This window comes from Callospermophilus lateralis, chromosome 2 (assembly GCF_048772815.1).
Source record: "Callospermophilus lateralis isolate mCalLat2 chromosome 2, mCalLat2.hap1, whole genome shotgun sequence".
Classification (NCBI taxonomy): domain Eukaryota; kingdom Metazoa; phylum Chordata; class Mammalia; order Rodentia; family Sciuridae; genus Callospermophilus; species Callospermophilus lateralis.
In genome coordinates this window covers 196333276-196358110 of record NC_135306.1, presented here as the reverse complement: position 1 = coordinate 196358110, position 24835 = coordinate 196333276, and the positions used below count along the sequence as shown (strand labels likewise).

The 24835-nt window shown below is 32.4% G+C and overlaps 2 protein-coding genes across 2 annotated transcripts; both read right to left on the bottom strand.

Moving 5' to 3' along the window:
* Positions 1 to 6171, bottom strand: LOC143390478 (olfactory receptor 8J1-like). The gene is made up of 2 exons (XM_076842862.2): positions 5273 to 6171; positions 1 to 85 (listed from the first exon to the last, which is right to left on the bottom strand). Exons 1-2 carry the CDS (start codon positions 6169 to 6171, stop codon positions 1 to 3), a joined length of 984 nt encoding a protein of 327 aa, XP_076698977.2.
* Positions 6172 to 15146: 8975 nt separating this feature from the next.
* Positions 15147 to 16094, bottom strand: LOC143391778 (olfactory receptor 8J3-like). Its single transcript, XM_076844530.2, has one exon. The coding sequence runs from the start codon at positions 16092 to 16094 to the stop codon at positions 15147 to 15149; it is 948 nt and encodes a 315-aa protein (XP_076700645.2).
* Positions 16095 to 24835: the final 8741 nt, after the last annotated feature.

The following is a 24835-nucleotide window of genomic DNA, read 5'->3' as shown; positions in this document are numbered from 1 at the left end:
TCATTCTAAATGGAGAAAAACTGAATGCATTCCCTCTAAAAACTGGAACAAGACAGGATGCCCTCTTTCACCACTTCTATTCAACATAATTCTTGAGTCTCTAGCGAGGGCAATCATACACACACACACACACACACACACACACACAAAGAAAAAAAAAAAGGATACAAACGAGAAAAGAAGAATTCAAATTGCACAATTTGCAGTTGGTATGACTCTGTACCTTTAAGACCCAATACATTCCACCAGTAAGCTCCTAGAACTAATAAATAAATTTAGCAAAGTATCTGGATATAAAATCAACACTGAAAATCAAAAACATTTCTGTACATCAGTGACAAATCTACCTAAAATATAACTAGGAAAACCATCCCATTTACAATAGCCTTAAAAAGAAAACAACAACAGCAAAACCCTTGGGAATAAATTTAACAAAAGAGGTGAAAGACTACAACACATTAAAGAAACAAATTAAAGAATATCTTATAAGATAGAAAGATCTGCCTTGTTCTTGGATAGGCAGAATTAATCAGTGAAGTGAATAGGGAGCCTATAGAATGGGGGAAATCTTTACCACAAACACATTAGATAGAACACTAATCTCTAGGATATATAAAGCACTCAAAAACCTTAACACCAAAAAATAAAATAAAATAAGATAAAATAAAATAAAATAACTCAATCAATAAATGGGAAAAGGAACTGAGCAGACACTTCTCAGAAGAAGATATACAATCAAGAAACATATGAAAAAGTGTTCCACATCTCTAACAATTATAGAAATGCAAATCAAAACTACTCCAAGATTTAATTTCACTGGAGTCAGAATGGCAGCTATCAAGAATATAAACAATAATTAGTGTTGGTGAGGATGTGGGGAAAAAGGCACACTCATACATTGCTGGTGGGACTGAAAATAGGTGCAGCCAATCTGGAAAGCAGTATGGCAATTCCATGGAAAAATTGGAATAGAACCACGATTTGACCCAGCTATCCCACTCCTTGGCTTATACCCAAAGGACTTACAAACAGCATACTAGAGGGACACAGCCATATCAATGTTTATAGCAGCACAGTTCACAATAGCTAAATTGAGGAAACCACCCAGATACCCTTCAGTAGATGAGTGGATATAGGGAAACTTTTGTATATATATATACACACAATGGAAGATTACTCAGCATTAAAAGAGAATAAAATCATGGCATTTCAGGTAAATGGATAAAATTGGAGAATAGAAATCTAACTGAAGCAAGCTAATCCCAAACAAAGGCCAAATGTTTTCTTTGATATGAAAATTCTTACTCATAATGGCAATGGGGCAGGTGGAGCATGGGAGGAATGTAGGGACTTTACATAGGGCAAAGGGGAAGGAGGGGAAGGGAGGAGGCAAGGGGGGTATGAATGATGCTGGAATGGGTTGGACATCATTACCCTAAGTCCATGGATGAAAACATGGATGGTGTGAAAATACTTTGTGTACAATCAGTGACTTGAAAAATTGTGCTCTATATGTGTAATATGAAATGAATTGCATTCTGCCATCATGCATAACAAATTAGAATAAATAAATTATTAAAGAAAATGAAATAAAGATACAAGGTTTATTGATATTTGAGAGTTGATGTAATAAAATACCATGCAACTACAAACAATGTAAATTTATTTTCTTACAGTTAGGAGCCTCAAAGTCTAAGATCTAGATGTCTCTGGGTTTGGTTTCTCATCTGCCACTCCTTGGCCTGCAGATGGCCACCGCCTCAGCTGTGCCCTGGAGTGGCTGTTCCTTGTGTGTGTTTGTGTCTGGTGCATCTCCCTCTCTGCCCTCAGCTCCTTTTATTATAAAGGAACCACATGTATTGGATTAGGGCTCAGGTTAAGGATTTCTCTTTAACTCAATTGCCTCTTGAAAAATTAACTTTCAAATATTGTCCCCTTCTCAGTACTGGTATTTAGGGTTTTCTACTAATTTATGCAAATTTGGGGCAGACTATATTCTTCCCATTATCAAAGGGATTAATAAATAATTTAAAATAGAAGGGGGCTTTGCTAGCACAATGATGATACTCTAAGATGGAATGAAAAACATAAGTCTTTCAAATCTCTCATCTCAGGTGAAAAAAAAAAAAAAAGTAAAGACAGACATCTTCATGAGTAAACCTGCTCATGTAAACCTGTTCTGAAGTGTATTACAGTTATTAAAATAGAGAAAAAAATCTTCATAATATCATTATTCAATACATCCAAACACTGGAAACTAAATATATACTTTGGAAATTTATTTAGTAAAATATAGTCATGCATAGTGAATATTCTTTTAAAAGAATCATGTTTTACTACATGATCTCATTTTTATGTGAAATCTGAAAACAAATTAAACTCATAAAGTGTGGATTGGCAGTATCAAGGTGCAGGGGTGGAGGTATTTTGAATATTTTGAACAAAGAGAAAAAAATCTTCATTTATGGGGGACAATTAAATCTGTAGAGCTAATGTCCAGCATGGTGGATGTACATATAATGTCAAGTACATATAATGTAAACATAATGTCAAGTATTGGGCTGTACTCAGCCCAATACTTGACATTAAGCTAATAGCAGATACTAAATTTTCTTGCCATACTACCTGAAAAAGTTTGCTATATGAAGTGACACATATGCAGAAAAGACTGATCATCATAAACATGGCTTACACTTTACATATATACTATTTTTTATATATTTATCTTTTAGTTTTAGGTGGACTCAATAACTTTATTTTTATGTGTTCTGAGGATCAAACCCAATGGCTCATACCTGCTAGGCGAAGGCTCTTCCACTGAGCCATAAACCGAGCCCAATAATAACTAAAACATCTGAAAAAATAAATAAAAGTGTCATATTCTATTGCTTTCTGTTAACATACTAATTATATGGGTAATATTTGAAAAATGTTATTTTTGTTCTAAATCAGAGTATTTTATCATTTTAGATGTTTCCTGAAGTCATCTTGTCATACATTTAACCATATCTCAAATCAAAATTGCTTATGTTTTTCTTCAGAGATTAGTTGGCTTGTTCTAGAACATTATCTAAAAGGAAAAACCAGAAAAGTTTGTGTGATTAATGCTATTGAAGCTTAGGCAGTTGCTGCCTATATGGGAGTTCATTTTCTTCTGTCACTGAGTAGTATGTTATTTATCCACATGCAATAGTTTAATTTTTATTTGTCGATGAGCAGTTAATTTTTTTCTTTTAAATTACTTTATACACAACATGATATATATATATATATATATATATATATATATATATATACATATTTCTAAACATATTGTCATTCTCTGTGGGTAAAAATCAATGAGTATAATCCCTGGAATAAATCAGTTGCATATTTAACTTTACATAATATTGTCTACCTGTTTGCCAAGGAAAGTATTAATGCATGCCAATCAGCAAAGTAAGATAACTTCAGGAATCAGAGGTAGTAACTGATAATAAGTAATAGCTTAAAACCGGGTCCTTGGATAACAGGGGATTTTTAATTTCACTTCAAAAATGTGTCCGGGAAAGACTTTCTCACTGTTATTGTTATTTCATTTCCCACATCACAAAGGATGTTGGGGACTCTTTGTCATGAGCTTAATGATAATTAATGTTTATAGTTAGATTTAAGTTTTTTCCTATTTTTGTTATATTATCTCTTTTTATTCTTGAATTATAGGTGATAAATATATTTGTAGCTAAATATATATGAATGTTTGTATGTATATACACAAGCATATCTTAATGTCATTGAAATACATGAAATTCTAAAGACATATGTGTGAATATCTATACATAATACATATACATACTATATTTATATGTTTTGTAAACATATTAAGATGGAAATATAATATAAAATAAAATATAAGTCAGTGTGGGACTAAGAAAGATAATTCAATTAACTCACAATCACACCCTACATCAAACAATTCTCCTGTTATTTTTTCTCTAAACCAGAGGAAGAAAGACTTTGTAAAAAGATAGACTGAATATGTTAACTTTAATACAACTCTGAATATATATTAATTATAACATTCTTATGTCTCAGAGTCTAATTTTCTTAAAGCATTACAGTGTTTTTGTTGTAATTATTCTGACTAAATATTTAGTAATAATATTTAAAAACTCATTGTCAAAACACGATTATGAGTAAAGAGAATATAGGCATAAAATCTTACCATATGTTTTCCAGGTTAATTCTTTGATGTTTGCCAAAATTTATTCTTATAGTCCTATACAGGAATGTTTGTGAAGCTTTTTAAATATGTCTTTATGGTCAGTAACTTATGATTCTGATTTGATAATTCTCAAATATAGCCTGGTTGTCCACCACTTATTTAAGGTTATATACAACAGATTTTGGTATATGCTTACAGATCAAGGAGTTTCCAAACATAAAGCAAAATCATTGATGAATTTATTTTTTTTCCTCTAATGATGTGAGGAATGTAGATGAAGATAACCCATTAAAGTCTAGTAACACCACAGTAAAAGATGTTAATTTCACAAAATATTAAAGAATATATTCAGAACAAAGAAAAAGAAAAACCTTTAATGAATGTATCAAGCATATAAATCAAATTTGCATGAAATTATATTGTATGTTGGGGTTTACTTTTAAAATTGTATATAACATTACTTGGAAGCATTAAATGCTACCTATTAGTAGAATTCAGTTATTCATTCCAAATATATTAAGAAAGAGACAGGGAGTTTTATATAGAAATATGAGTTCAATTTTGATAACTTATATAAAAATTACATTATTTATCTGTAATTAAAGTTTGTCAAGGTGCAGTGATCTATTATATCAATTATGCTCAGAAAAACAACAAAAGCCAAGAACAAAAATGATCAGCTTTATTCCTCTTTTCCATGTGCCTTTACTCATTTTAAATTTGTTCAAGTTTTTGGAACATATATCTGCCTGGCCTCTGCAGAACTTTCATTTATTTATTTTTTTCACAATGGTGACCAGCTCACTTGCAGGCAGAGTTATGGAATAGTATCTGTGTTTCTATGTTACCTTCACAACTTAGTAACCTACAGTTTATTTTTTAATTTAATAACCTTTGCATCCTAGATCCTAGACCCTCTTATTTTTCCTAGAAATACCTTTAAATTGTCAGCTCAATTACATAACTAAGATTACTAAGGTCATCCTATCTTTCTCTTTATTTACCTACAAGTTCATTAACTTCATTGTTTTAAGGGACCAGAATGGATTTGTCATGAATCTCCTGAAGGCAGCCTTCACATCCTTGTTCCTCAGGCTGTAGATCATGGGGTTCAGCATGGGGATCACCAGGGTGTAAAACACAGATGCCATTTTATCAGTGTCCAGGGAATGGCTGGTTCGAGGCTGCAAATACATGAACAGCAGAGTCCCATAGAAAACTGTGACTGCCATCATATGTGAAGCACAGGTGGAAAAGGCTTTTTTCCTTCCCTCTGATGAACGCATCCTTAGAATAGACAAAACAATGTTGAAATAAGATACTAGAACTATTGTTATAGAAAAAAACAAAGTTGTTGCTGCAGATACAAAGATTATTGTTTCTGGAATATAAATATCAGAGCAGGACAGTGCTAACAGAGGGACACTGTCACAGTAAAAATGATTGATGACATTGGAAGCACAGTAAGACTCAGAGAATACCAAAGATGAAACAACAGTAGCTGTGGAAGAGCTATACAGGTAGGTGAGTGAAACCAGCAGTTTGCAAGTCCAGCGAGATACCACCACCATGTAGAGCAGGGGATTGCAAATGGCCACATAGCGGTCATAGCCCATCACTGCCAGCATGAACACCTCAGCTATGATAAAAACAAGGAATGCTCCCAGTTGGGTGGCACATTCATAGTATGAAGTGGTTTTCTTACTTACTAAGAAGTTGACCAGCATTTTAGGGGCAATGACAGTAGAGTTTCCTAGGTTGATGACAGCCAGATGTCGGAGGAAAAAGTACATGGGGGTTTGAAGTTGAGAGTCAACAGTGGTGAGGGTGATGATGCCCAGGTTCTCTAACATGGTCAGCCCATAGGTGAGCAGGAAGACAAGAAAGAGAGGAATCTGCAGCTCTGGAAGATCTGAGACGCCTGTGAGAATGAACTCAGTCACCTGGGTGAGATTTCCAGGAGCCATAAGTGCAGTGGAATTCATCTGTTTGTAGAATAATAATAATAATAATAAATAGTTAAAAGGTTAAGAATTTCTTATAAACTTATTATATATAATGACAATTCTTTGGGTGAGATTTTATTAAATTATGTTTTAGTCTTGCTCATTGATTAAAAATTTGTAACCATGTGGCAAGTTAAAGTATGGTAAATTATAAGGTAGTCCAGGATCATGAACATTTTGAGGGTTTACTTCTTTGACCCCTGAAGCAATTAATATTGTCCTTTGCTTGCAAACACTGGAAGCCATAATTCATATCATGCCTTTTTTATTGAGTAGGAGAGAGCCATCAGGAATTATAACAATAAAATAAATCAATGATTCTTTGTAATCTCTTGATATAATACTTCTTTTTTTTCTTTCCCTAGAACATATGATTCTAGGCCCTATCCTTTCCCATTCTGTGTATTCTGTTTTTCAATTACCATATTCAATTATTTAAGTCTGTTAACTATTTTGTTTTCATTTTCCATTTTATTAACTCAGACAAAATATCTAGAGATATGACCCAAAACCTGCTTTTTAGATGACTAGTTTCCTTTTTCAATCTTTAACAAAAACATAACAGTGACAATTTTACCATTTTTGTAGCATGTTGACATGATATTTCTTCCTACATTTTCATCCTCATTATTCTTGTTTTCTTGTTCCAGAAGATGTATAATTCCTCCCATTCTTTCCACTGTTTTAGTTTTATCATCATTTTTTTTATTTATTACATTTACAACATTTTTTTTATAATTTTAAAAAATATATGCTCTTAATTTTAGTTAAACCCTTTAATTGATCTTTTTCACAATTTGACAGCTATGGTGGTCATAGTAAATATTATCATGCTATGTACTTGCTCTGATAGTTACAGTGAATATTATCTGCCATGGAATAACATGCTATTTCATATTATTAAATGTTTTTCTAGATTATTTATCTTAAGAATGATCACCCAAAGTAAACCAATTAGAGTCCCTTTCCAGTCCCTACTGACAAATGAATAATGTAAAATAGTAAGACCAGTCATGTGTTCTTACCTAAAGACTTGAAATTAAGTTCCTGAGAGTAAAGATTATATTTTGATAAATGTCTAAGCAGTAAAAACCTGGAACTCTTGACATTTTCTCTCCCTCTAAAACATATAGAAAAAAAGGTAAAAAGAGAGAATTATTATTCATAGAAATAAATGAAATGATAAGACACAGAGAATCAGAAAAATAAAACCATAATGCTAGGTTCTTTGTATTATTTTCTTATTTATTTATTAACCACATATTGATTGAAATTCTACTCTGTTCCAGACAACTTTGAAAACTCAGATAATTACTTGCCCTTCAACTCATGGATTTGTCATTCCAATTACAGGGAACAGATAAAAAATTGTCAAATAAGGCAGATCCAGTGGCGCATGCCTGAAATCCCAGAAGCTTGGGAGGCTGAGGCAGGAGGATCAGAGGTTTAAAGCCATCCTCAGCAATTTATTATGAGTGTAAAAAAGCCAGGGATCCTGTCTCAAAAGCATAAAAAAAATTTAAAAAGGGATGGGAATGTGGCCAATGATTAAGCACCCTTGGTTGAATCACTAATACTAAAAAAAAAAAAAAAAAAGTCAAATATTGAAAGAAAATAAATGTAGATAGAGTGTAGTAAGTTAGTAAGTGTAATGAGAAAATTAAACAGAGCATGAATATGATTTAGGTAAGCTTGGAGCATGTGAATGTAGCTTATAAATAGAGTATGTATCTAGCATTCACAGGTCCTGGGTTTGAACTTCAGCACTGACAAAAAAATAAAAAAGTTAATATAACTTGGGAGAACAATTTCATAAGAGAGATTAACAGATAGTCTTCCAAGGTCACTTTGAAATTTAAAACTAAAGACATAAACAATCAGAAGTAATCAGCTGTTCTGTAAAAGCAAAGGAAGAACAATTTTGAGGAATCCAGGCAATTTGGAATATGTACAATGGAGTAGAAAATAACTTAGAGAACTCAGATAATACATTTTTATATATTAGGATTTTAGGTCTATTTTACACTATTGAGAAATTTTATGATAGGTGAAAAATGTGATAAGATTTAAGTTTTAAGAATATTACTCAGATTGTTATGAAGATAATGAATTGTAGTGATTTGAAAACACAAATGATAGAGCCAAATTGAAATTCAAAGAAACAAAGCAGAGCGATGCTATTTTCAAGATGCTGACTGAGCCAAGAAGGAGAAGCAAGAGACAGAGGTTAGTAGATTAGAAAAATTAGAAACAGAAACAAGGTACTCTCAATATAAATCTTACAAGGAATTATGTAGGAGATGTATAAGGGAAAGATAGAGGTATGTCAGGTATGTCTTGAATATAAAAGAACGGAGTAATCAAAGTGATGCTTCCCAGATAGTATGTCCTAGTTGTTCATAAAATATTAACCATCATTTAGACATGTTAATATTTATGTCTAGAGTACACTGGAACAGTTAATTTCACAAGCGTTTGAGAAAGTTCAGTCTAAATCATGACAATATATATGTATATATATATATATATATATATATATACATATATATATATATGTATATATATATATATATTTCTATCTTAAAGTTTTTATTGAAATAGTGACCAAAAATCTTAACAAGTTTCTTGTTTAATCTTCCTCATTTTCCACTGAAGACCAACCTTCTCACAAGCGCCACTGCTCAAATGGAAGTCTTTTTGTTTTCTTTTTGTCTAATGAACAAAAGTCATTTTTCATACGATTGTACTAAAATTTTAGAAGATTTTTCTGTAAGATATAAGATTTATGTAAATATGTTTCATTATTGCATTGTTACTGTACAATGCTTCTATGTTTATTTTTTTGTGTGTGTTATCAGATTTAACTGATAACTTTTTCTGACAAAATTTGTTGTCTATAGTTATGCCCTCAAGGAGGGGCATGATTTTGACTTTGAGTAGTTATGCATCTACTTTCTTTATGAGACATGATGCCAGTTTTAATTTGGAAATATGTATAAATGTATCCTACTTGACATCCTGTATTTCTGAAAACAGTTACAAATATAAAAACTAAATATTAGGGTAAGTACTGTATATTTTTTAAAATTTTATGGAATTCACGGTATCTTCCAAAATCAAAGTAAAGTGGCTTATTTTGAGCCATGGTTTGAATGTCTTTATGATCCTTATGGAAAAATAAAATGAATATTTTTTACTCACCTCTTATGAGAATCTGCTTCAAGTTTGAGTTTCTGGACTACAGCAATGAGAATCCATGTGTTCTATGTACCCTGGACCATACCTCTGAGGCACAGGTGGCTCTGGGATTCACATATTTCCTGTTACATCTTCAGGGAATATGCCACCTAGGACTGGTTCCTTAACAGGGCTCCCTCCAGGAATTCTCTATACACTTCTTCTATAGTCTTTGTTTTATTTTTTTTTCTTTTTTAGTGTTGATGGACCTTTATTTTATTCATTTATTTATATGTGGTGCTGAAAATTGAACCCAGTGCCTCACACATGTGAGGTAAGTGCTCTACCACTAAGCCACAACCCCAGTCCATTCTATATTCTTTGTAGCAGTCTGAACCTTAGACTGTCAATTCCATGATATCTAGGGGACCTAGTGTTTAAGGTGTTTGTCAAATCAGCTGATCTCCAGGCACATATTTATTGCAAAAGAAGAAGAAGAAGAAGAAGAAGAAGAAGAAGAGGAGGAGGAGGAGGAGGAGGAGGAGGAGGAGGAGGAGGAGGAGGAGGAGGAGGAGGAGGAGAAAGAAGAAGAAGAAGGAGGAGGAGGAGGAGGAGGAGGAGGAGGAGGAGGAGGAGGAGGAAACAAACAAACATATAAGAGCTAAAACCTAATTGTCACTGAAATTAGAACAGTGTACATCTGTAAAGGTTTGTTTATTATGCCACCTTTGCTGTTGGGATTTTTATTCCTTATACTTCAACAATAGAATAAAATTGCAAATACTTCCTGGAAAATTATAACGTGGACAATGGAAGAAGGATACTCCCTCTAAAATTTAGTACTCATTTACTAAAATTCTTTTGATCTTTCCTTTATACTTGCTGTTCAGGAGATAAAAGAAGAGTAGACAAATACTGGAGAGGATTCAAACAGTATTTGAGCAAAGGAATCTTTTGAAAATGACTAAAATTTTCCAAATGTACAAATGGATTTTTAAAACACTGAATATTTTATATATGTGCAATTCCTGAATATAATATTTACAAAAATATTTAGAAAACGATTGGGGAAATTGCTAAGATTTCTTTGGATATAAATACACACACACATATGCATACACTACACAAGATTGTCCCCTGTAGACTTAAGTTTAAACTTACAAGTGGACATATAGAGCATGATGACCTTTTGGTAAACACTTGCCTATTGCACAAAAATGCATATTTTGTAAGAACATAAGGATCAAGTATATCCACAGTAAATACTCAAGTGTGGTTACCTGATGGTGGTGGTGGGGATTAAGTAAAGAAATAAGGATACATGTTTTATTAATTTTGGAGAGCTGCCATAATAAAATACCACTCAATATTCAGGGATGTTAACCACTGAGCCATATCCCCAAACATTTTTTTTTTTATATTTTATTAGAGACAGGGTCTTGCTAAATAGCTTAGGGGATTGCTAAATTGAGCCTGGTTTTCAGCTCACAATCTTCCTCCCCCAGCCTCCCAGGCTGCTGGGATTAGAGGCATGTACCACCCAGCCCAGTAGGTCTGATTTGTCATCTGCCACTCCTTTGGCCTGCAGACAGCCACCTCATCAGCTGTGTCCTGGTGTGGCTGTTCCTGGTCTGTTTGTGTCAGATGCCTCTCCCCGTCTCTTCCCTCATCTCCTGTTCTCATGAAGGAACCAGTTGGATTGGATTTGGATGCAGCTTAAGGATCTCATTTTAATTCAGTCACCTCTTGAAAGACCCATTTCTAAATACCATTTTCTTCTCAATAATAGGAGTTAGGGTTATAATATATGGATTTGGAGGCAGAAAAAATTCTGCCTATAACCAGAGGAATTTAAAATGAATTAAAATATCAGTGGGCTTTGCTGGCTCAATCATGATACTGTGAGATGAAATGAGAAATGTAACAAACCAAAAAATGTCCAGGAACAAAGAACCTGTGAAGATGGATATCTTCTTCACTGGGCAGAAAACCTGCTTTGAATTACAGGTTATTTTAAATACAGGAATAGAAATTTTCATTAGATCCTAATTTAATGTATTAAACACTGCAAACTGAATATATACTTTGGAAATTTATGTAGTAAAATATAGATACACTTATAGCTTATATACTTTTAAAAGCATCATATTTTACTATATGGTCATAGTTTTATGTGGAGTATAAAAATTTAAACTCATAGAATCAGAGAGTGCAATGGTGGTTTCAAAAACCTAGAGATAGGGATAATTCAGAGATTTTGACTATGGGAAGAAAGTTTCAGTCATGGAGAATGAATAATTTCTGTTGAGCTCATGTCCACCAGGGTGACTGTAGGTAACATTACTGAACTGTATAGCTGAAATTATGCTAACAGTAGACATTAAATGTTCTCACCATACCCAACAAAAATTCCTGAGTTGATGGATATGCAAATTAGATAGACTATCTTAAATACTATATTTTATACTTCACATATGAAATAGTTCAATTTAATAGTTATAACTCAAGGAAAATTAAAGGTCATATTTTGTTGATTTCTGTTAAAACAATAATAATTTACATACATGAATTACATTTGAAAAAATGTTATTTCCATTCATAATTCAGAGTATATATATGCATTGGGGAAAATGTTTTCTTTGTGGGCTAAGATTATTTTCTTTGGATATAAATACACACACATGTGCACGCACTATCACCCTAAAATGTTTCATTATGGCTTTGTGATACATTCCCCAGTTACATATTCCAGCCCAAAATTGCTTATTTTTATCTTCAGTGATCAGTTCGCCTGTTCTAGAACATCACATAAAATGAACAACAAGGAAAGTTTGTTTCTAGTTAATGCTTTTGAACTCATCCTTGCTGCTGCCTGTATGGGGGTTTATTTAATTATGATGTGGAGTAACATGCCATTTACCCATATGCCATAATTTATGTTTTTATTTGTTAATCACCAGTTAAAATATTTTTCTTTTGAATGATTTTGAATAAAACTATCAGTAACATGAGTGTATGTGTATTTTTCTGCATACATTGTGTTTCCTGTAAGTAAAAATCCTTAAGGTGAAATTAGCTGTATATTTAATTCTATTTAAAACTGTCTACATGTTTGCCAAAAAACAGTATAATTGTGCATTCCAATCAGCAATGTGAGATAACTACTGGAACCAGAGACAGCAACTGATACTTAGTATCAGCTTGAAATTGGGTCCCTGGATAATGGGGTATTTTAAATTTCATAAAAAATGTGGCTGGAAAAGTTTGTTATTGTTATTGTAATTTTATTTCCCCAATAATGTAGAGAGGATGCTGAGGATGATTTATCATGAGATTAGTGGTCATTAATATTTATTCTTTGAAGCATATTTAACATTTATTCCTATTGTTGCTAGATTATCTTATTGATCTTGAATTATAGGTGATAAATATACATTGTTAAATGTGTATGTTTGTTTATTTAAGATGTTCATGTATTCATATACACATATGTTATGTATCACTGAATTACATAAAAATTCTTAATAGATGATCAATTGAATATATATATACACACTTTCATTTCATCTCTATTCCTTCCTATCTATGCATTTATCTAACTTTAAAAAATGTTCTGTCTCTTTGAGTACTGTGAAGGTTTACTGTCAGTCTTGAAATTGGTATTGTGACTTTAATGTCTACATAAAATCAACATTTTTCTGAAAAATTCTTCTAGTTCTAGATACACGGCTGTTCTAGAGATCCAAATATGTTTAGTTAATTTTTAAAATGATAGTTATTTCCTCTATTAAAAATACCCAGTATGTTCTCACATGTAAATAATATTTTACAAATATATTATTACATTAGTTTAAGTAGTGCTGGGAAATAATTATTATTTTTATTTTGACTTGAAAATTCAATTAAAAAGAGGTTATCAGTATATAATAGGCTTGATTAAATTCAACATAAGTAATTTGTTCTATTTTACTACATATAATTCTCTGGCCATCCAGCTTGCTTCTTAAATAAAAAAATTACCATTCTAGGACCATTTTAATAACAAAGTAATTAGTAGGGTAGAAAAAATTTTGTTCCTTCACTTGTGAAAATATTAATCCACATGGCAAAAGAGATAACTGGAAAATAATTCAGTGGGACCCGATTTGACAATATTAATCAAGAATAAGTACAAAATTGTTAGATACATATTTCACAATATTCCAACAAGCTAAAGTTTTATATATATATATATATATATATATATATATATATATATATATATAAAACATTGCATATATATTTGTGAACATTTATATTAAGATGGGAATATAATAAAAAACAAAAGGGATTCCATTAACTCACAATCTTAAAATAATAATATAACTTGTACCTATTGTATATTATACATATAAATATATATATAAACATATATATTTTATATATAAACAAATATATAAATAAAAATCACATATATATATATATATATATATATATATATATAAATTTATACAATAAGGAATGGGAAGAAATTTTTATAAAACTAAATATGTCATCCTTAAGGCAACTCTGAATGTGTTCTCATTATAACTTTTATATGTCTTTGATTCTAATTTGTCTTGTAGTATTACATGTGTTTCTTGCAACATAATTATTATGACTAAAGATTTGCTACCTATAATTAAAAACAAACTCTTCAATACCAAAACCTCTAATGACTAAAGTGAATACACACATAGAATGTTAATATTCCAGTTAATTTCTTTGATGTTTTACAAAATTTCTTCTTATGGTCTTATATAGAAATGTTCTCAAAGCTTTTTAAATATGCCTTTATGGCCCATAACTTATAATTCTGATTTGATAATTCTTAAATATACCCTGGTCATCCCACACACATTAAGGTTGTATAATACAGGTTTAGGTGCATGTTTACTGATCAAGATGTAACAGAACGTATAACAAAATTTTATTATTTATGTTCATTTTTTGGTACCAGAGATTAAATTGAGGGGCACTTAAGCACAGAGCCATACCCTCAGTCCATTTTACTTTTATTTTGAGACAGGGTTTTCTCCAAGTTGCTGAGGCTGTCTTTGAACTTGTAATCCTCCTGCCTCACTCTCCAGAGTCACAGGGATCACAGGTCTGAGCCACCACACCCAGCCTCAGAAAAATCTTTAGGAACACATTTATTTCCTCTAGTGACATGGACTGTGTACATGAACATAACTAAATAAATGTCCTGTGACATCAGAGTAGAAGATGTTTATATCATGAATTAAAGAAGATGGAGGCTTAGGGTTAAAAAAAAGGAGAACTGTTACAGAATCTACTAAGCTTATTAATCAAATTAGCATGAAACTGTAGGATGGGATTTACATTTAAAAACACACATAAATAACATTAGTTGGAAGCACAATTTGAATCTTAGCATATAGTACTAAAGGCTGCTTCATTCAAGCAATATTAAAAAATAGACAAGGAGTTTTAATTTAAAAAACATATATCTCTCTGGAACCCTGTAAAAATTTCTTTCATATTGACCCTAATACTCATAAGCAAAACTACTGAGTAACAGGTATGTTTTGTGTAACCTTCACAACTCAATGAACTTCAATTTATTTTTTTCATTTAATGCTCCTTACATCTGGATTTTTTTTTTTTTTTATTTCCAGGGGGTACCTTAAAGTTTGTAACTCAGTCACATAAGTTTTTCTTTTTATAACTTAATGGCAGGTAACCTTAGTCATATATTTACTTGCCTACAACTATCAAAACTACATAGCTTTGAGGGAACAGCAGGGATTTGTCATGAATCTCCTTAAGGCAGCCTTCACGTCCTTGTTCCTCAGGCTGTAGATCATGGGGTTCAGCATGGGGATCACCAGGGTGTAAAACACAGATGCCATTTTATCAGTATCCAGGGAATGGCTGGTTCGAGGCTGCAAATACATGAACAGCAGAGTCCCATAGAAAACTGTGACTGCCATCATATGTGAAGCACAGGTGGAAAAGGCTTTTTTCCTTCCCTCTGATGAACGCATCCTTAGAATAGACAAAACAATGTTGAAATAAGAAATTAGAACTACAGTCATAGAGAAGAACAAGTTTGTAGCTGCAGAGATAAAGACTACAGTTTCTGGAATGTAAGTATCAGAGCAGGACAGGGCTAACAGAGGGACATTGTCACAGTAAAAATGATTGATGACATTGGAAGAACAATAAGACACAGAGAATACACAAGATGAAACCATAATAGCTGTACAAAAGCCATAGAGATAGGTGAGGGACACCAGCAGAAGGCTGATCCTCTGAGATACCACCACCGTGTAAAGCAGGGGGTTGCAAATGGCCACATAGCGGTCATAGGCCATCACTGCCAGCATGAAGATCTCAGCTACAATGAAAACGAGGAATGCTCCCAGTTGGGTGGCACATTCATAGTATGAAGTGGTTTTCTTACTTACTAAGAAGTTGACCAGCATTTTAGGGGCAATGACAGTAGAGTTTCCTAGGTTGATGACAGCCAGATGTCGGAGGAAAAAGTACATGGGGGTTTGAAGTTGAGAGTCAACAGTGGTGAGGGTGATGATGCCCAGGTTCTCCATCACGGTCAGCCCATAGATAACCAGGAAAACCAGGAAAAGAGGAATTTGAAGTTCTGCCACTTCTGAGACTCCTATGAGAACAAACTCAATAACCTGTGTGATATTTTCAGGATCCATGTAGGAGTTGGAAATGTGTCTGTTTGGGGTAGAAAACAAGTGGTTACAACCTTAAATATTATTTCCTGAGTACTATTAAATGTGGGAGCAAGCCTTCCTTCAATCGTGCATTAACATTGTTTAGTTATTACTATTCAAGCTCTAGGTCTAGGAATGAAACCTGCAATGTTATGGAGTGAGGAAAAATATAATGAGGAAAAGATATGGCCTGGCATCCTGTGACATTTTGAGGTTTTATCTCTTCACAATTTTATTGAATTAAGAAGATGTTCTTAGCTTGCAAACTTTGAAGCCTTGATTCTTAACCATGTGCTATGATGTGTGATATAGTCTTAATGAATTGTTTTATTATCAATAATCCAATGTTTCTCTGAAAGTACTTGATTTGAGTCCTTGTGGTTTTCCTCAAGCATAGATGATTCTAGACACTCTTGTGCTCCAGTTTGTGTATTCTGTCCTTTTATATAACTTGAGCTAGATGTATGTTTGACTTGCATATTTTACCATCCCTGCCTCTTAGACAAATGTACATGAAGTTACATCTTTAGGAACAGATTTTAGATTGCAAATTTTAAATTTTAAATATTATATCAGTAGACACTGGATCATTCTTATAACTCCTTGACATTATTCTTTACTAAATACTGCTTCAACCTTTCATTCTTATTACTGTTTTTCATTTTGTTCTACATACTTATGTAGTTCCTCACATTTTCCTTCCACTTTTTATTTTTTATTGATCTATTCTTTTTTTTTTATGTGCTGGAAATTGAACCCATTGCCATGTTCATGTTAGACAAGCATCACTAGGTTACAACCCAATCATCTGTATTTTTATTTTTCATCATAACTTTAATTATTATTTTTATTATTTGGATAATAAGATAAAATATACCAAATCTTAAGTTTAGTAATTTTAATTAACTGGTTTCATATTTTAATATTGTTATTTTTGTTATGACAGTAATAGTAAATATCTTCATTTTGTATAGTTTCTTTAGTAATTATAATATATATTATTATTGCTATGCTACTTTAATATGGTGAAACATTTCCCTATAATCACTTCCTATTTTATTTCATTTTTTTAGTGTGACAAGATTTGAACTCAGGCACTTGACAACCGAGCTACATCCCAGTCCTATTTTGTATTTTATTTAGAGACAGGTTCTCACTGAGTTGTTTAGCGCTTTGTTTTTGCTAAGGCTGGCTTTGAACTCCCCATCTTCCTACCTCAGCCTCTTCAGCCACTGGGATTACAGGTGTATACCACCACACACAGCTGATAATTCAGTGTTTTAATATTGTTAAATGTACAGTCTATTTTGAAAATAATCACTTGCACTTAATTAGTTGTATTAAAAACTTTTGGGGACACAATTGTTAGTGCCTGACCCAAGAAAGTCGTATCTATTTATTCATGTCTATTTGTTTTTGATATCATATTGTTCTTTTTCTTTTCTTTTTTTTTTTTTTTAACCCAGAAGTGTTTTACCACTGAACTACATCACCAGACTGAGATGGAGTCTTGCTTAGTAGCTTGGGCTTAGCTAAATTGCTGAGGCTAGTTTTGAACTTGGATCTCCCTGCCTCAGGCTCCTGAGTCACTGGGATTACAGACCTGCACTAGTGTAACCAGCTTTTATCTATTTCAAAGTTCCTCATCTAAACCTATGGGTTATGTTTCAGAGAGTGAAGATTATTTCATCATACATGTCTGTAAATTCCCAGAACTGTTGTCATTTTCTCTTTCTAAAAATAAAGGAATAGAAAAATTTACTCAGTTATGAAAAAAATTAATACAATTACAATGTACAATGAAGTAATGAAATAAGACCAATAGAAGGCCTGCCATAATTTATTATTTATGTGATATGTTTGCATCTGACAACATACATCATTCCTTTTCTTGGACTCTTTGGCTTATATTTATATTTATTAATTAATCAGATATTTATTGAATTTTATTCTGTGCCAGTAAATGTTCAAGCTTCACATAAATCACCCATTTGTCATCTCATAGACCTGCAATTCCGATTCCACGGAACAGACAAATTCTGCCAGGAAAACATAAACAAGATAATTGCAGTGTGTATTAAATGTAATGAGCGTATTAAGTATAATGAGTTAATTCAACAAGAAGGTGCATTAACATAACCTGGGAGAATTATTTCATATGGGATATCAGGGAAATCTTTTTCTGAGATAACCATAACCTAAAAGACAGATGGAACCAACTATTTAATGAGTCATAGTGAGAACATTCCATGACTCCAGGCAACAGTGAATATGTAGCAAAGGCTACTCTGGAGTGGAAAATAAAACTTAGGGTTTTTCTGTGTGTAAAGTGGAGCATAATGGAAGAGACCATGACTAGGACAAGAGAAGAAGAGAATTAGTAGAATCAGATAATATGGCTCACCATTGCTTTTCTTTAAACCACAGAGAAATTTCAAGATAGGTGAATGATACGATTAGCTTTGAGTTTTAAAAATATAAAATATTAAATAAAAATTTAAAAAATACACTTGCTGTTGTGAGGGTGATGGATTATGGGAACTGGAAAAGACTAGTGGTGGAGCATGAATGAAAATTTTAAAAAAGAAAAAAACTACAAAACTACAGGGTATGAATGGAATTCCTAAAGTGGAGCCAAAAGTGGAGAAGCTTGGCATTGAGAAAAGTTGCTAAATTTGCTGCACCTAGAAACAAGATGTTCCCCTCAACATAATTCGTATGATGAATTATATGAGAGATTCAAAGAACAGACCATTGTGAGGTTGTTTTTAGCAATTGGGCAAGTGTGCAGGGCATTTTTAAATATTATAGAATGCAGTTTTAGAGTGAGTGATCAAAGTGACATTTCCAAGATATTATACCTTGTGTGTTTATGGAGCATCCATTAAACATTTAGCAAACAAATGGCAGAATCTAGAGCATACTGATGCTCAAATGAACCAAGGGCAAACCAGTACATGTGTATTTTCTTCCTGGTTTTATTTCCCATTTGAATGTGTCATAGAGGTTTTGTCTAATCAAATGAGGAATCTAGATTTCCATAGCTAAAGTCCTCCATGTGCTTTGACACAAATGCCTCTCCTCAAGTGGAACTCCATAATTTTTAACATCTAATTTAAGCCCTCTTTCTGATCTGTCGTGAACTAAACTGTTTACAGATTTATTTTACTGCAAGAAATCTGCTTTATCCAAATACTTTGCCTTATGGCATTGATTATGAAGTATGCAGCTCTCTGTATTTGCCTCTATGTGATCAGATTTAATTGAAAATTTCCCAAAGAAAATTATTGATTTAAGTTTATAGTCTCAAGAAGGGACCTAATTTTGCATTTGGAAAGTCACACATTTTCTTTATAATTTTATAATTTCAATGTTATAAGCATAAAATTTTTATTTTAGATAATATAGCAACAATGAAATTATGATATATACATTCTCAATGAGAAAAAAATGAATTATTTTTCTAGTTACACAATTTATTAAATATGAGACATTACAATAGCTCTAATTTGGAAAAAATGGATTGTATTTGACACTCTGTTATTAAAAACCGTTAAGTATTATTAACAAACCGTGAAAGTATTGTATTACTTGATTACATGAAATGCATAGTATTTTCCAAAATCAAAGTGGAGTGGCACATTGTAAGACACAGTTTGGATGTTTTTAAGGCCCTTATGCAAAAATCAGGTAAACTATTTTCTACCCACCTGTAGTGGACAATCTTTTAGGGTTCCAGTGTGAGTCTCTACATGACTGCAGCAGTGAGTTTGTGTAGTTCTATATACCTTGGCCCTAACTGAGGCACAGGTGGCTCTAGGACCTACACATCACTAGTTAAATCCTTGGAGAAGAGGCCACCTAGGATTGGCTCCTAAACAAGGTCGGCCTCTAGGAATTTACCCAGATGCCCCTTGGGTTTTCTCTGTGGCAGTATGAGCCTCTATTATTGAACTGTGTTCGAGTTCATGTCAGCTGAGTCTCAAGGTAAATGAAGTGAGTCTCAGAGCACTTCATTTCCAGGCAGAGATCCATGATGGAAACTTTTGGAAGAACTAGGAATGAACGGTCTAGCATCCCTTATAGAACAAACTATATGTACAAGGAAAATGCCCATCCTGCTCACCCTCTGTTGGCATTTTATCCTCTTTCTACTTCAATAATAGAATCAACATATTTATCATTTAAAAAGGATATGGCCTCCAAAACAATCCTCATGTAATAAAATCATTCTTTTACTCTTTATGTTTCATTTCAGTTGAGAAGAGTAGACAACTGCTAGAGAAAAATCAAAGTACCTAAAAGCAAAAGCCCTGTGTCATATTGGAAGATGACTGTAAATTTCTTGATGCATACCTACATTTGTAAACACCAGATATTTTATATATGCATATTTGTACATATATTATCTAATACAAATACTTTGGGTAAATTATCTGCATGGGAAATTAAGCTCACTTATACAAAAATGTTGTCCTTTACAAGCTTTAATTTAATCCTGGAAGTGACAATATGTGGCACGATGACATGTATATAAAATATAAATATATACACACTGCACAGTAATGTATGTCTGTAAGAACAGAAGAAAAAGCAGTCACATTAAATAGCCTGATGTGGTTATTTGATAGTGCTGACTGTGATTACATAAGAAAATAAAAATGAAAGATGTATTAATTTTTGTGGAATGCCAATACAAAATGCCAGACAAGGGTAGCTTAGATAGAAAAAATTCTCATGGTTTTGGAGCCTGGAAGTCTAGGATCAAGGTGTCCACCTTCTTTGGTTTACACATGACCATCATATTACTGTGTCCTCACCTGGTTTTCCCTGGTCTATGTGTGTATTGGGTGTTTCTCCCTCTCTCTATCCTAATCTTCTCTTTTTATAAAGACTAGTTTAAATGGGTTAGGAACCAGTTAAATGAGCATATTTTGGCTTGGTTACCTCTTCAAAGCAATCACATTTTGAGGTGCTAGGAATTAAGATTTAAACATATAAATTTGGGGTTGTACACAATTTGACATATTTTTATGTCCTGAAATACTCAAAATATTAAGCTGAAAAATAAAAGAAACTTGGCTGACTCTATCATGATAATATCCATGAACTGAGAAACATAATTATTCTAAACCTTTCAACATACTTATTCTAAACATTAGGTTCTAAACAGTTGAAAAAAATAATCTTTGTTTGACCACGCTGCTTCTGGAAATTGATTTTATAAATAAAATACAAGCTATAAAAACAATTATTCACATTATCATTATTTAATAGAGTGAAATACCAGAAACTACATACACAGTTGAAACTTGTGAAATCAATTATAGGTATATTAGTATGCTATTATATATTCTTTTAAAATTTTGTTTATATAGATTACATAAAAATGGTAGGAAAGTTTCTGAGAGGACAATGGAAAATAATATTAAAAGAGTGATATTTTACTACCCAATCAAATTTTAGGTGGAATCTAAAAAGATAAACTCATAGAATCAGGGAGTGGAATGGTGGACAGAAGGTGCTGGTTGGGGAATATGTAGATATGTTGGTCAAATGATTCAAAGCTTCAATTATGAAGGATAAGTAAGTTTGAGGAGCTAATGTCCACCATGGTGATTATAGTTAACAATACTTAAATAATTCTTATACACTATATAGTGTTTTTACCACATACACATATAAAAGGTAACTAGGATTGGTGATGGAAATGTAAATTAGTTTAATCAAAGCAAACATTTCACATAATATAGGTACATCAGAACATCATATACTCCTTATATATAGCCAAATTTTATTTAGGAGATGTAAATAAAATATCCTAGAAAAATAAATAATAGGGTCACATCACTTTTGTCTTCATTGGAAACAATAGCAGATTATTTAAAACAATGCCCTGTGTATATGGATAACATCTGAAACATGTTATTTCTGCTCCTAAGTATGAGGGTGTTTCTATCACCTTAAGAAGTTTCCCAGTGTCTCTTTATAGGAAATCCCACTATTCCATATCTCAGGCCACAATTGCTATAATTTTTACATGATAGATTAGTCTGCCTGTTCTAGGACATAACATTTAAAAAAATGTTTTGTGTAGCTGATGCCATTGGAATTCAACCACATTACTACATGTATATATGTAGTTCATTTCATACAATTGCTGGGAAGTATTCTGTTTTAAAAATGACATTACAATTTGCCAGACATAGTAGTATAAACCTGTAATCCTGGTTACTCAGGAGTCTGAGGTAGAAGGATCACAAATTCGAGACAGCCTCAGAAACTTAGTAAGACCCTAGTTTAAGACTAAAAAAAAAAAAAAAAAAAGGGGACTGGAGATATAGCTCAATAGTAAAGCACCTCTGGATTTAATCTTGATACCAAAAATAAAATAAAATAAATTGACCTATCATCTATGTGTCCATCTACACACAACAATATATCGTTTTGGTGTGGGGGGATGAGTAACAGGAATTGAACTCAGGGGCACTAAACCACTGAGCCACATCTACAGTCTTCAATATACCCTTTTATTTGTGGATAAACAATGGGATAGTTTCACTTTTGTCTATTTGAATAAGAACTATCAGTAACATATACATACATACATTTTTCTGGATATAGTTTCATTCCTTGTAAACAAAAATCCAGGAAACGAATTTCTAAAACCTATGGTAGTTAGTTATTTAGCTGTATTTGAAATTGTCACCTATTTCCCCAAATAAAGTACTATTTTACAGGCCTTTCAGGAGTATATGATAATATTAGAAATGAAAAACTGTAACTGATAGTTGCAATTCTCTTTATGCTTGGTAATGTATTGGTAAATGGTTTCTTGTTACTATTATAATTTTATTTATCTGGTGACTAAGGGTGTTGAGCCTCTTTATCATATACTTATTGATCAATACTATTTATCCATAACTGTATTTCACATATTCTCTACTATTTTATTTAGATGACCTTTTGTTCCTGACTTAGAGATCTGTATTTATATCTAGGTCTATTTCTATGTGTTCACATATATGAAATCATTGAATTAATTTAGCTTCTTATAATCAGCTTTCACTCCTAGACAAGTGTTATCAGGGGGACTTGAATATACATATGTGCCTGTGTTTTCTTGGAATATCTACCACTTTCCATCAATTAATTTATCAATTTTTACAAATGTTGCATCCTCTTGTATACTGTGCCTGGCAGACTGTCTTCAAATGTGTATTATTAGCTTTCCAACTTTTTTTTTTTAATTTTCACAATTGCTTTGGCTATTCTGGATCTTTGCTCTGCCACATAGAAGTCAAAAGCCATATATGAGGGATCTTGATTATATGTGGTGGGAATAGGACAAAAAGGCCTGAATCCTCAGAGAATAGTCAGCTTTGGCAGTGGTTACTACATTTAGTAGTAAAATTTGATGCCTAATTTAAAGTAAACTTGCTAGAAATGCACCTTAGTTTCAACCCCATGGTATTACATTAAGAGATAAACATTTGGATGCTTGGATAAAATGGTACAAAATTCTATTTTCTTTGTTTAGCCGTCTCTCTTCGGTATTTTAAAGCCAGAAGGCTTCCTGCCTCCTGCACAAAGTCTGAAGTCTCTATCAGGATGTGTATGTGTTGCTTCCTGAATAAAGAAGGTATGAGAAAAGAATCAAAGATGTGCATTACAGAAATCATACAGGAAATCAGTCTTGAGGGTTTTTCCAAAAACAAAGAAAGAAAGCATTCTGTTAGCAGAATCCACCTTATTAACTCTATAAGCTCCATGAGAGACAAAAGACATTAAGGAATGAAAATACTATTAGCCTTTTAGTGTACTACTTTCAGTCTGCGAATTAAGTTATATTTTAAACCTATTAATGTAAGTCCCCTAGATGATTAGATAATTCTCTTTGAGAATTATTTTGCGGCTTTCAATCCTAGACTAGTGTTATCAGGGGGACTTGAAAAACTAGTTTGCTAGAGCTTGAGAAGCTGCCCTAAAGGATCTAGAGTTATTGAATAATTTTTTCTTGACTCCTAAAAAAAATCTTCAAAGATCTCCAATCTATCCTGAGATATAATGTATTAATTTGGTGGAAAACTTCATTTTGAATTGGCATGCTGTATTTTATATTCAGCCTCGATTCTGAAAAAAGAAATCCGTGCTATGTTATAATGACCTATTTAATTATTTTCTTGCCTCCTGACTAGCTGACACATTACTTATTCTGAAAATGCATGTATCTTTAACACCCAGTAACTGACATAAAATATCTATTACCAATTATTTCACCTTATTTTCACTAGTTAAGACAGTTTTACTTCTGCAGGCTTAAATTCAGCTGAAAATTTTGGTTCTGCTGCCATGAGGTAGAGACCACATTAGTGCACATTGGAACTTTAATAAAGTATGCTTTAAACAGGCAAGGTGTAGAACTAGTTTTAATGCAAATATTAAAATCTAGTTCTTTGTACATAAAGTTATTGTAAATGTGTATGATTTTCCTTATTTACAAATAATATAGATTGCAATGTGATCTTGAGCATCATTTGGTACTTATTATCTGACTGCAATATTTATTCTATTGATGTGCAGAAGAGTGCAATTTAGTATAAGAAAGAATGTTTTATCCAGAAAAAGATAAAAATTTAAATTGGTAAGTATTTATACTTTTTGATCTGATACAGCATTAAAAAAAGTCTGTTGCACACAATTTGCAAGTAAAAATTAAGATG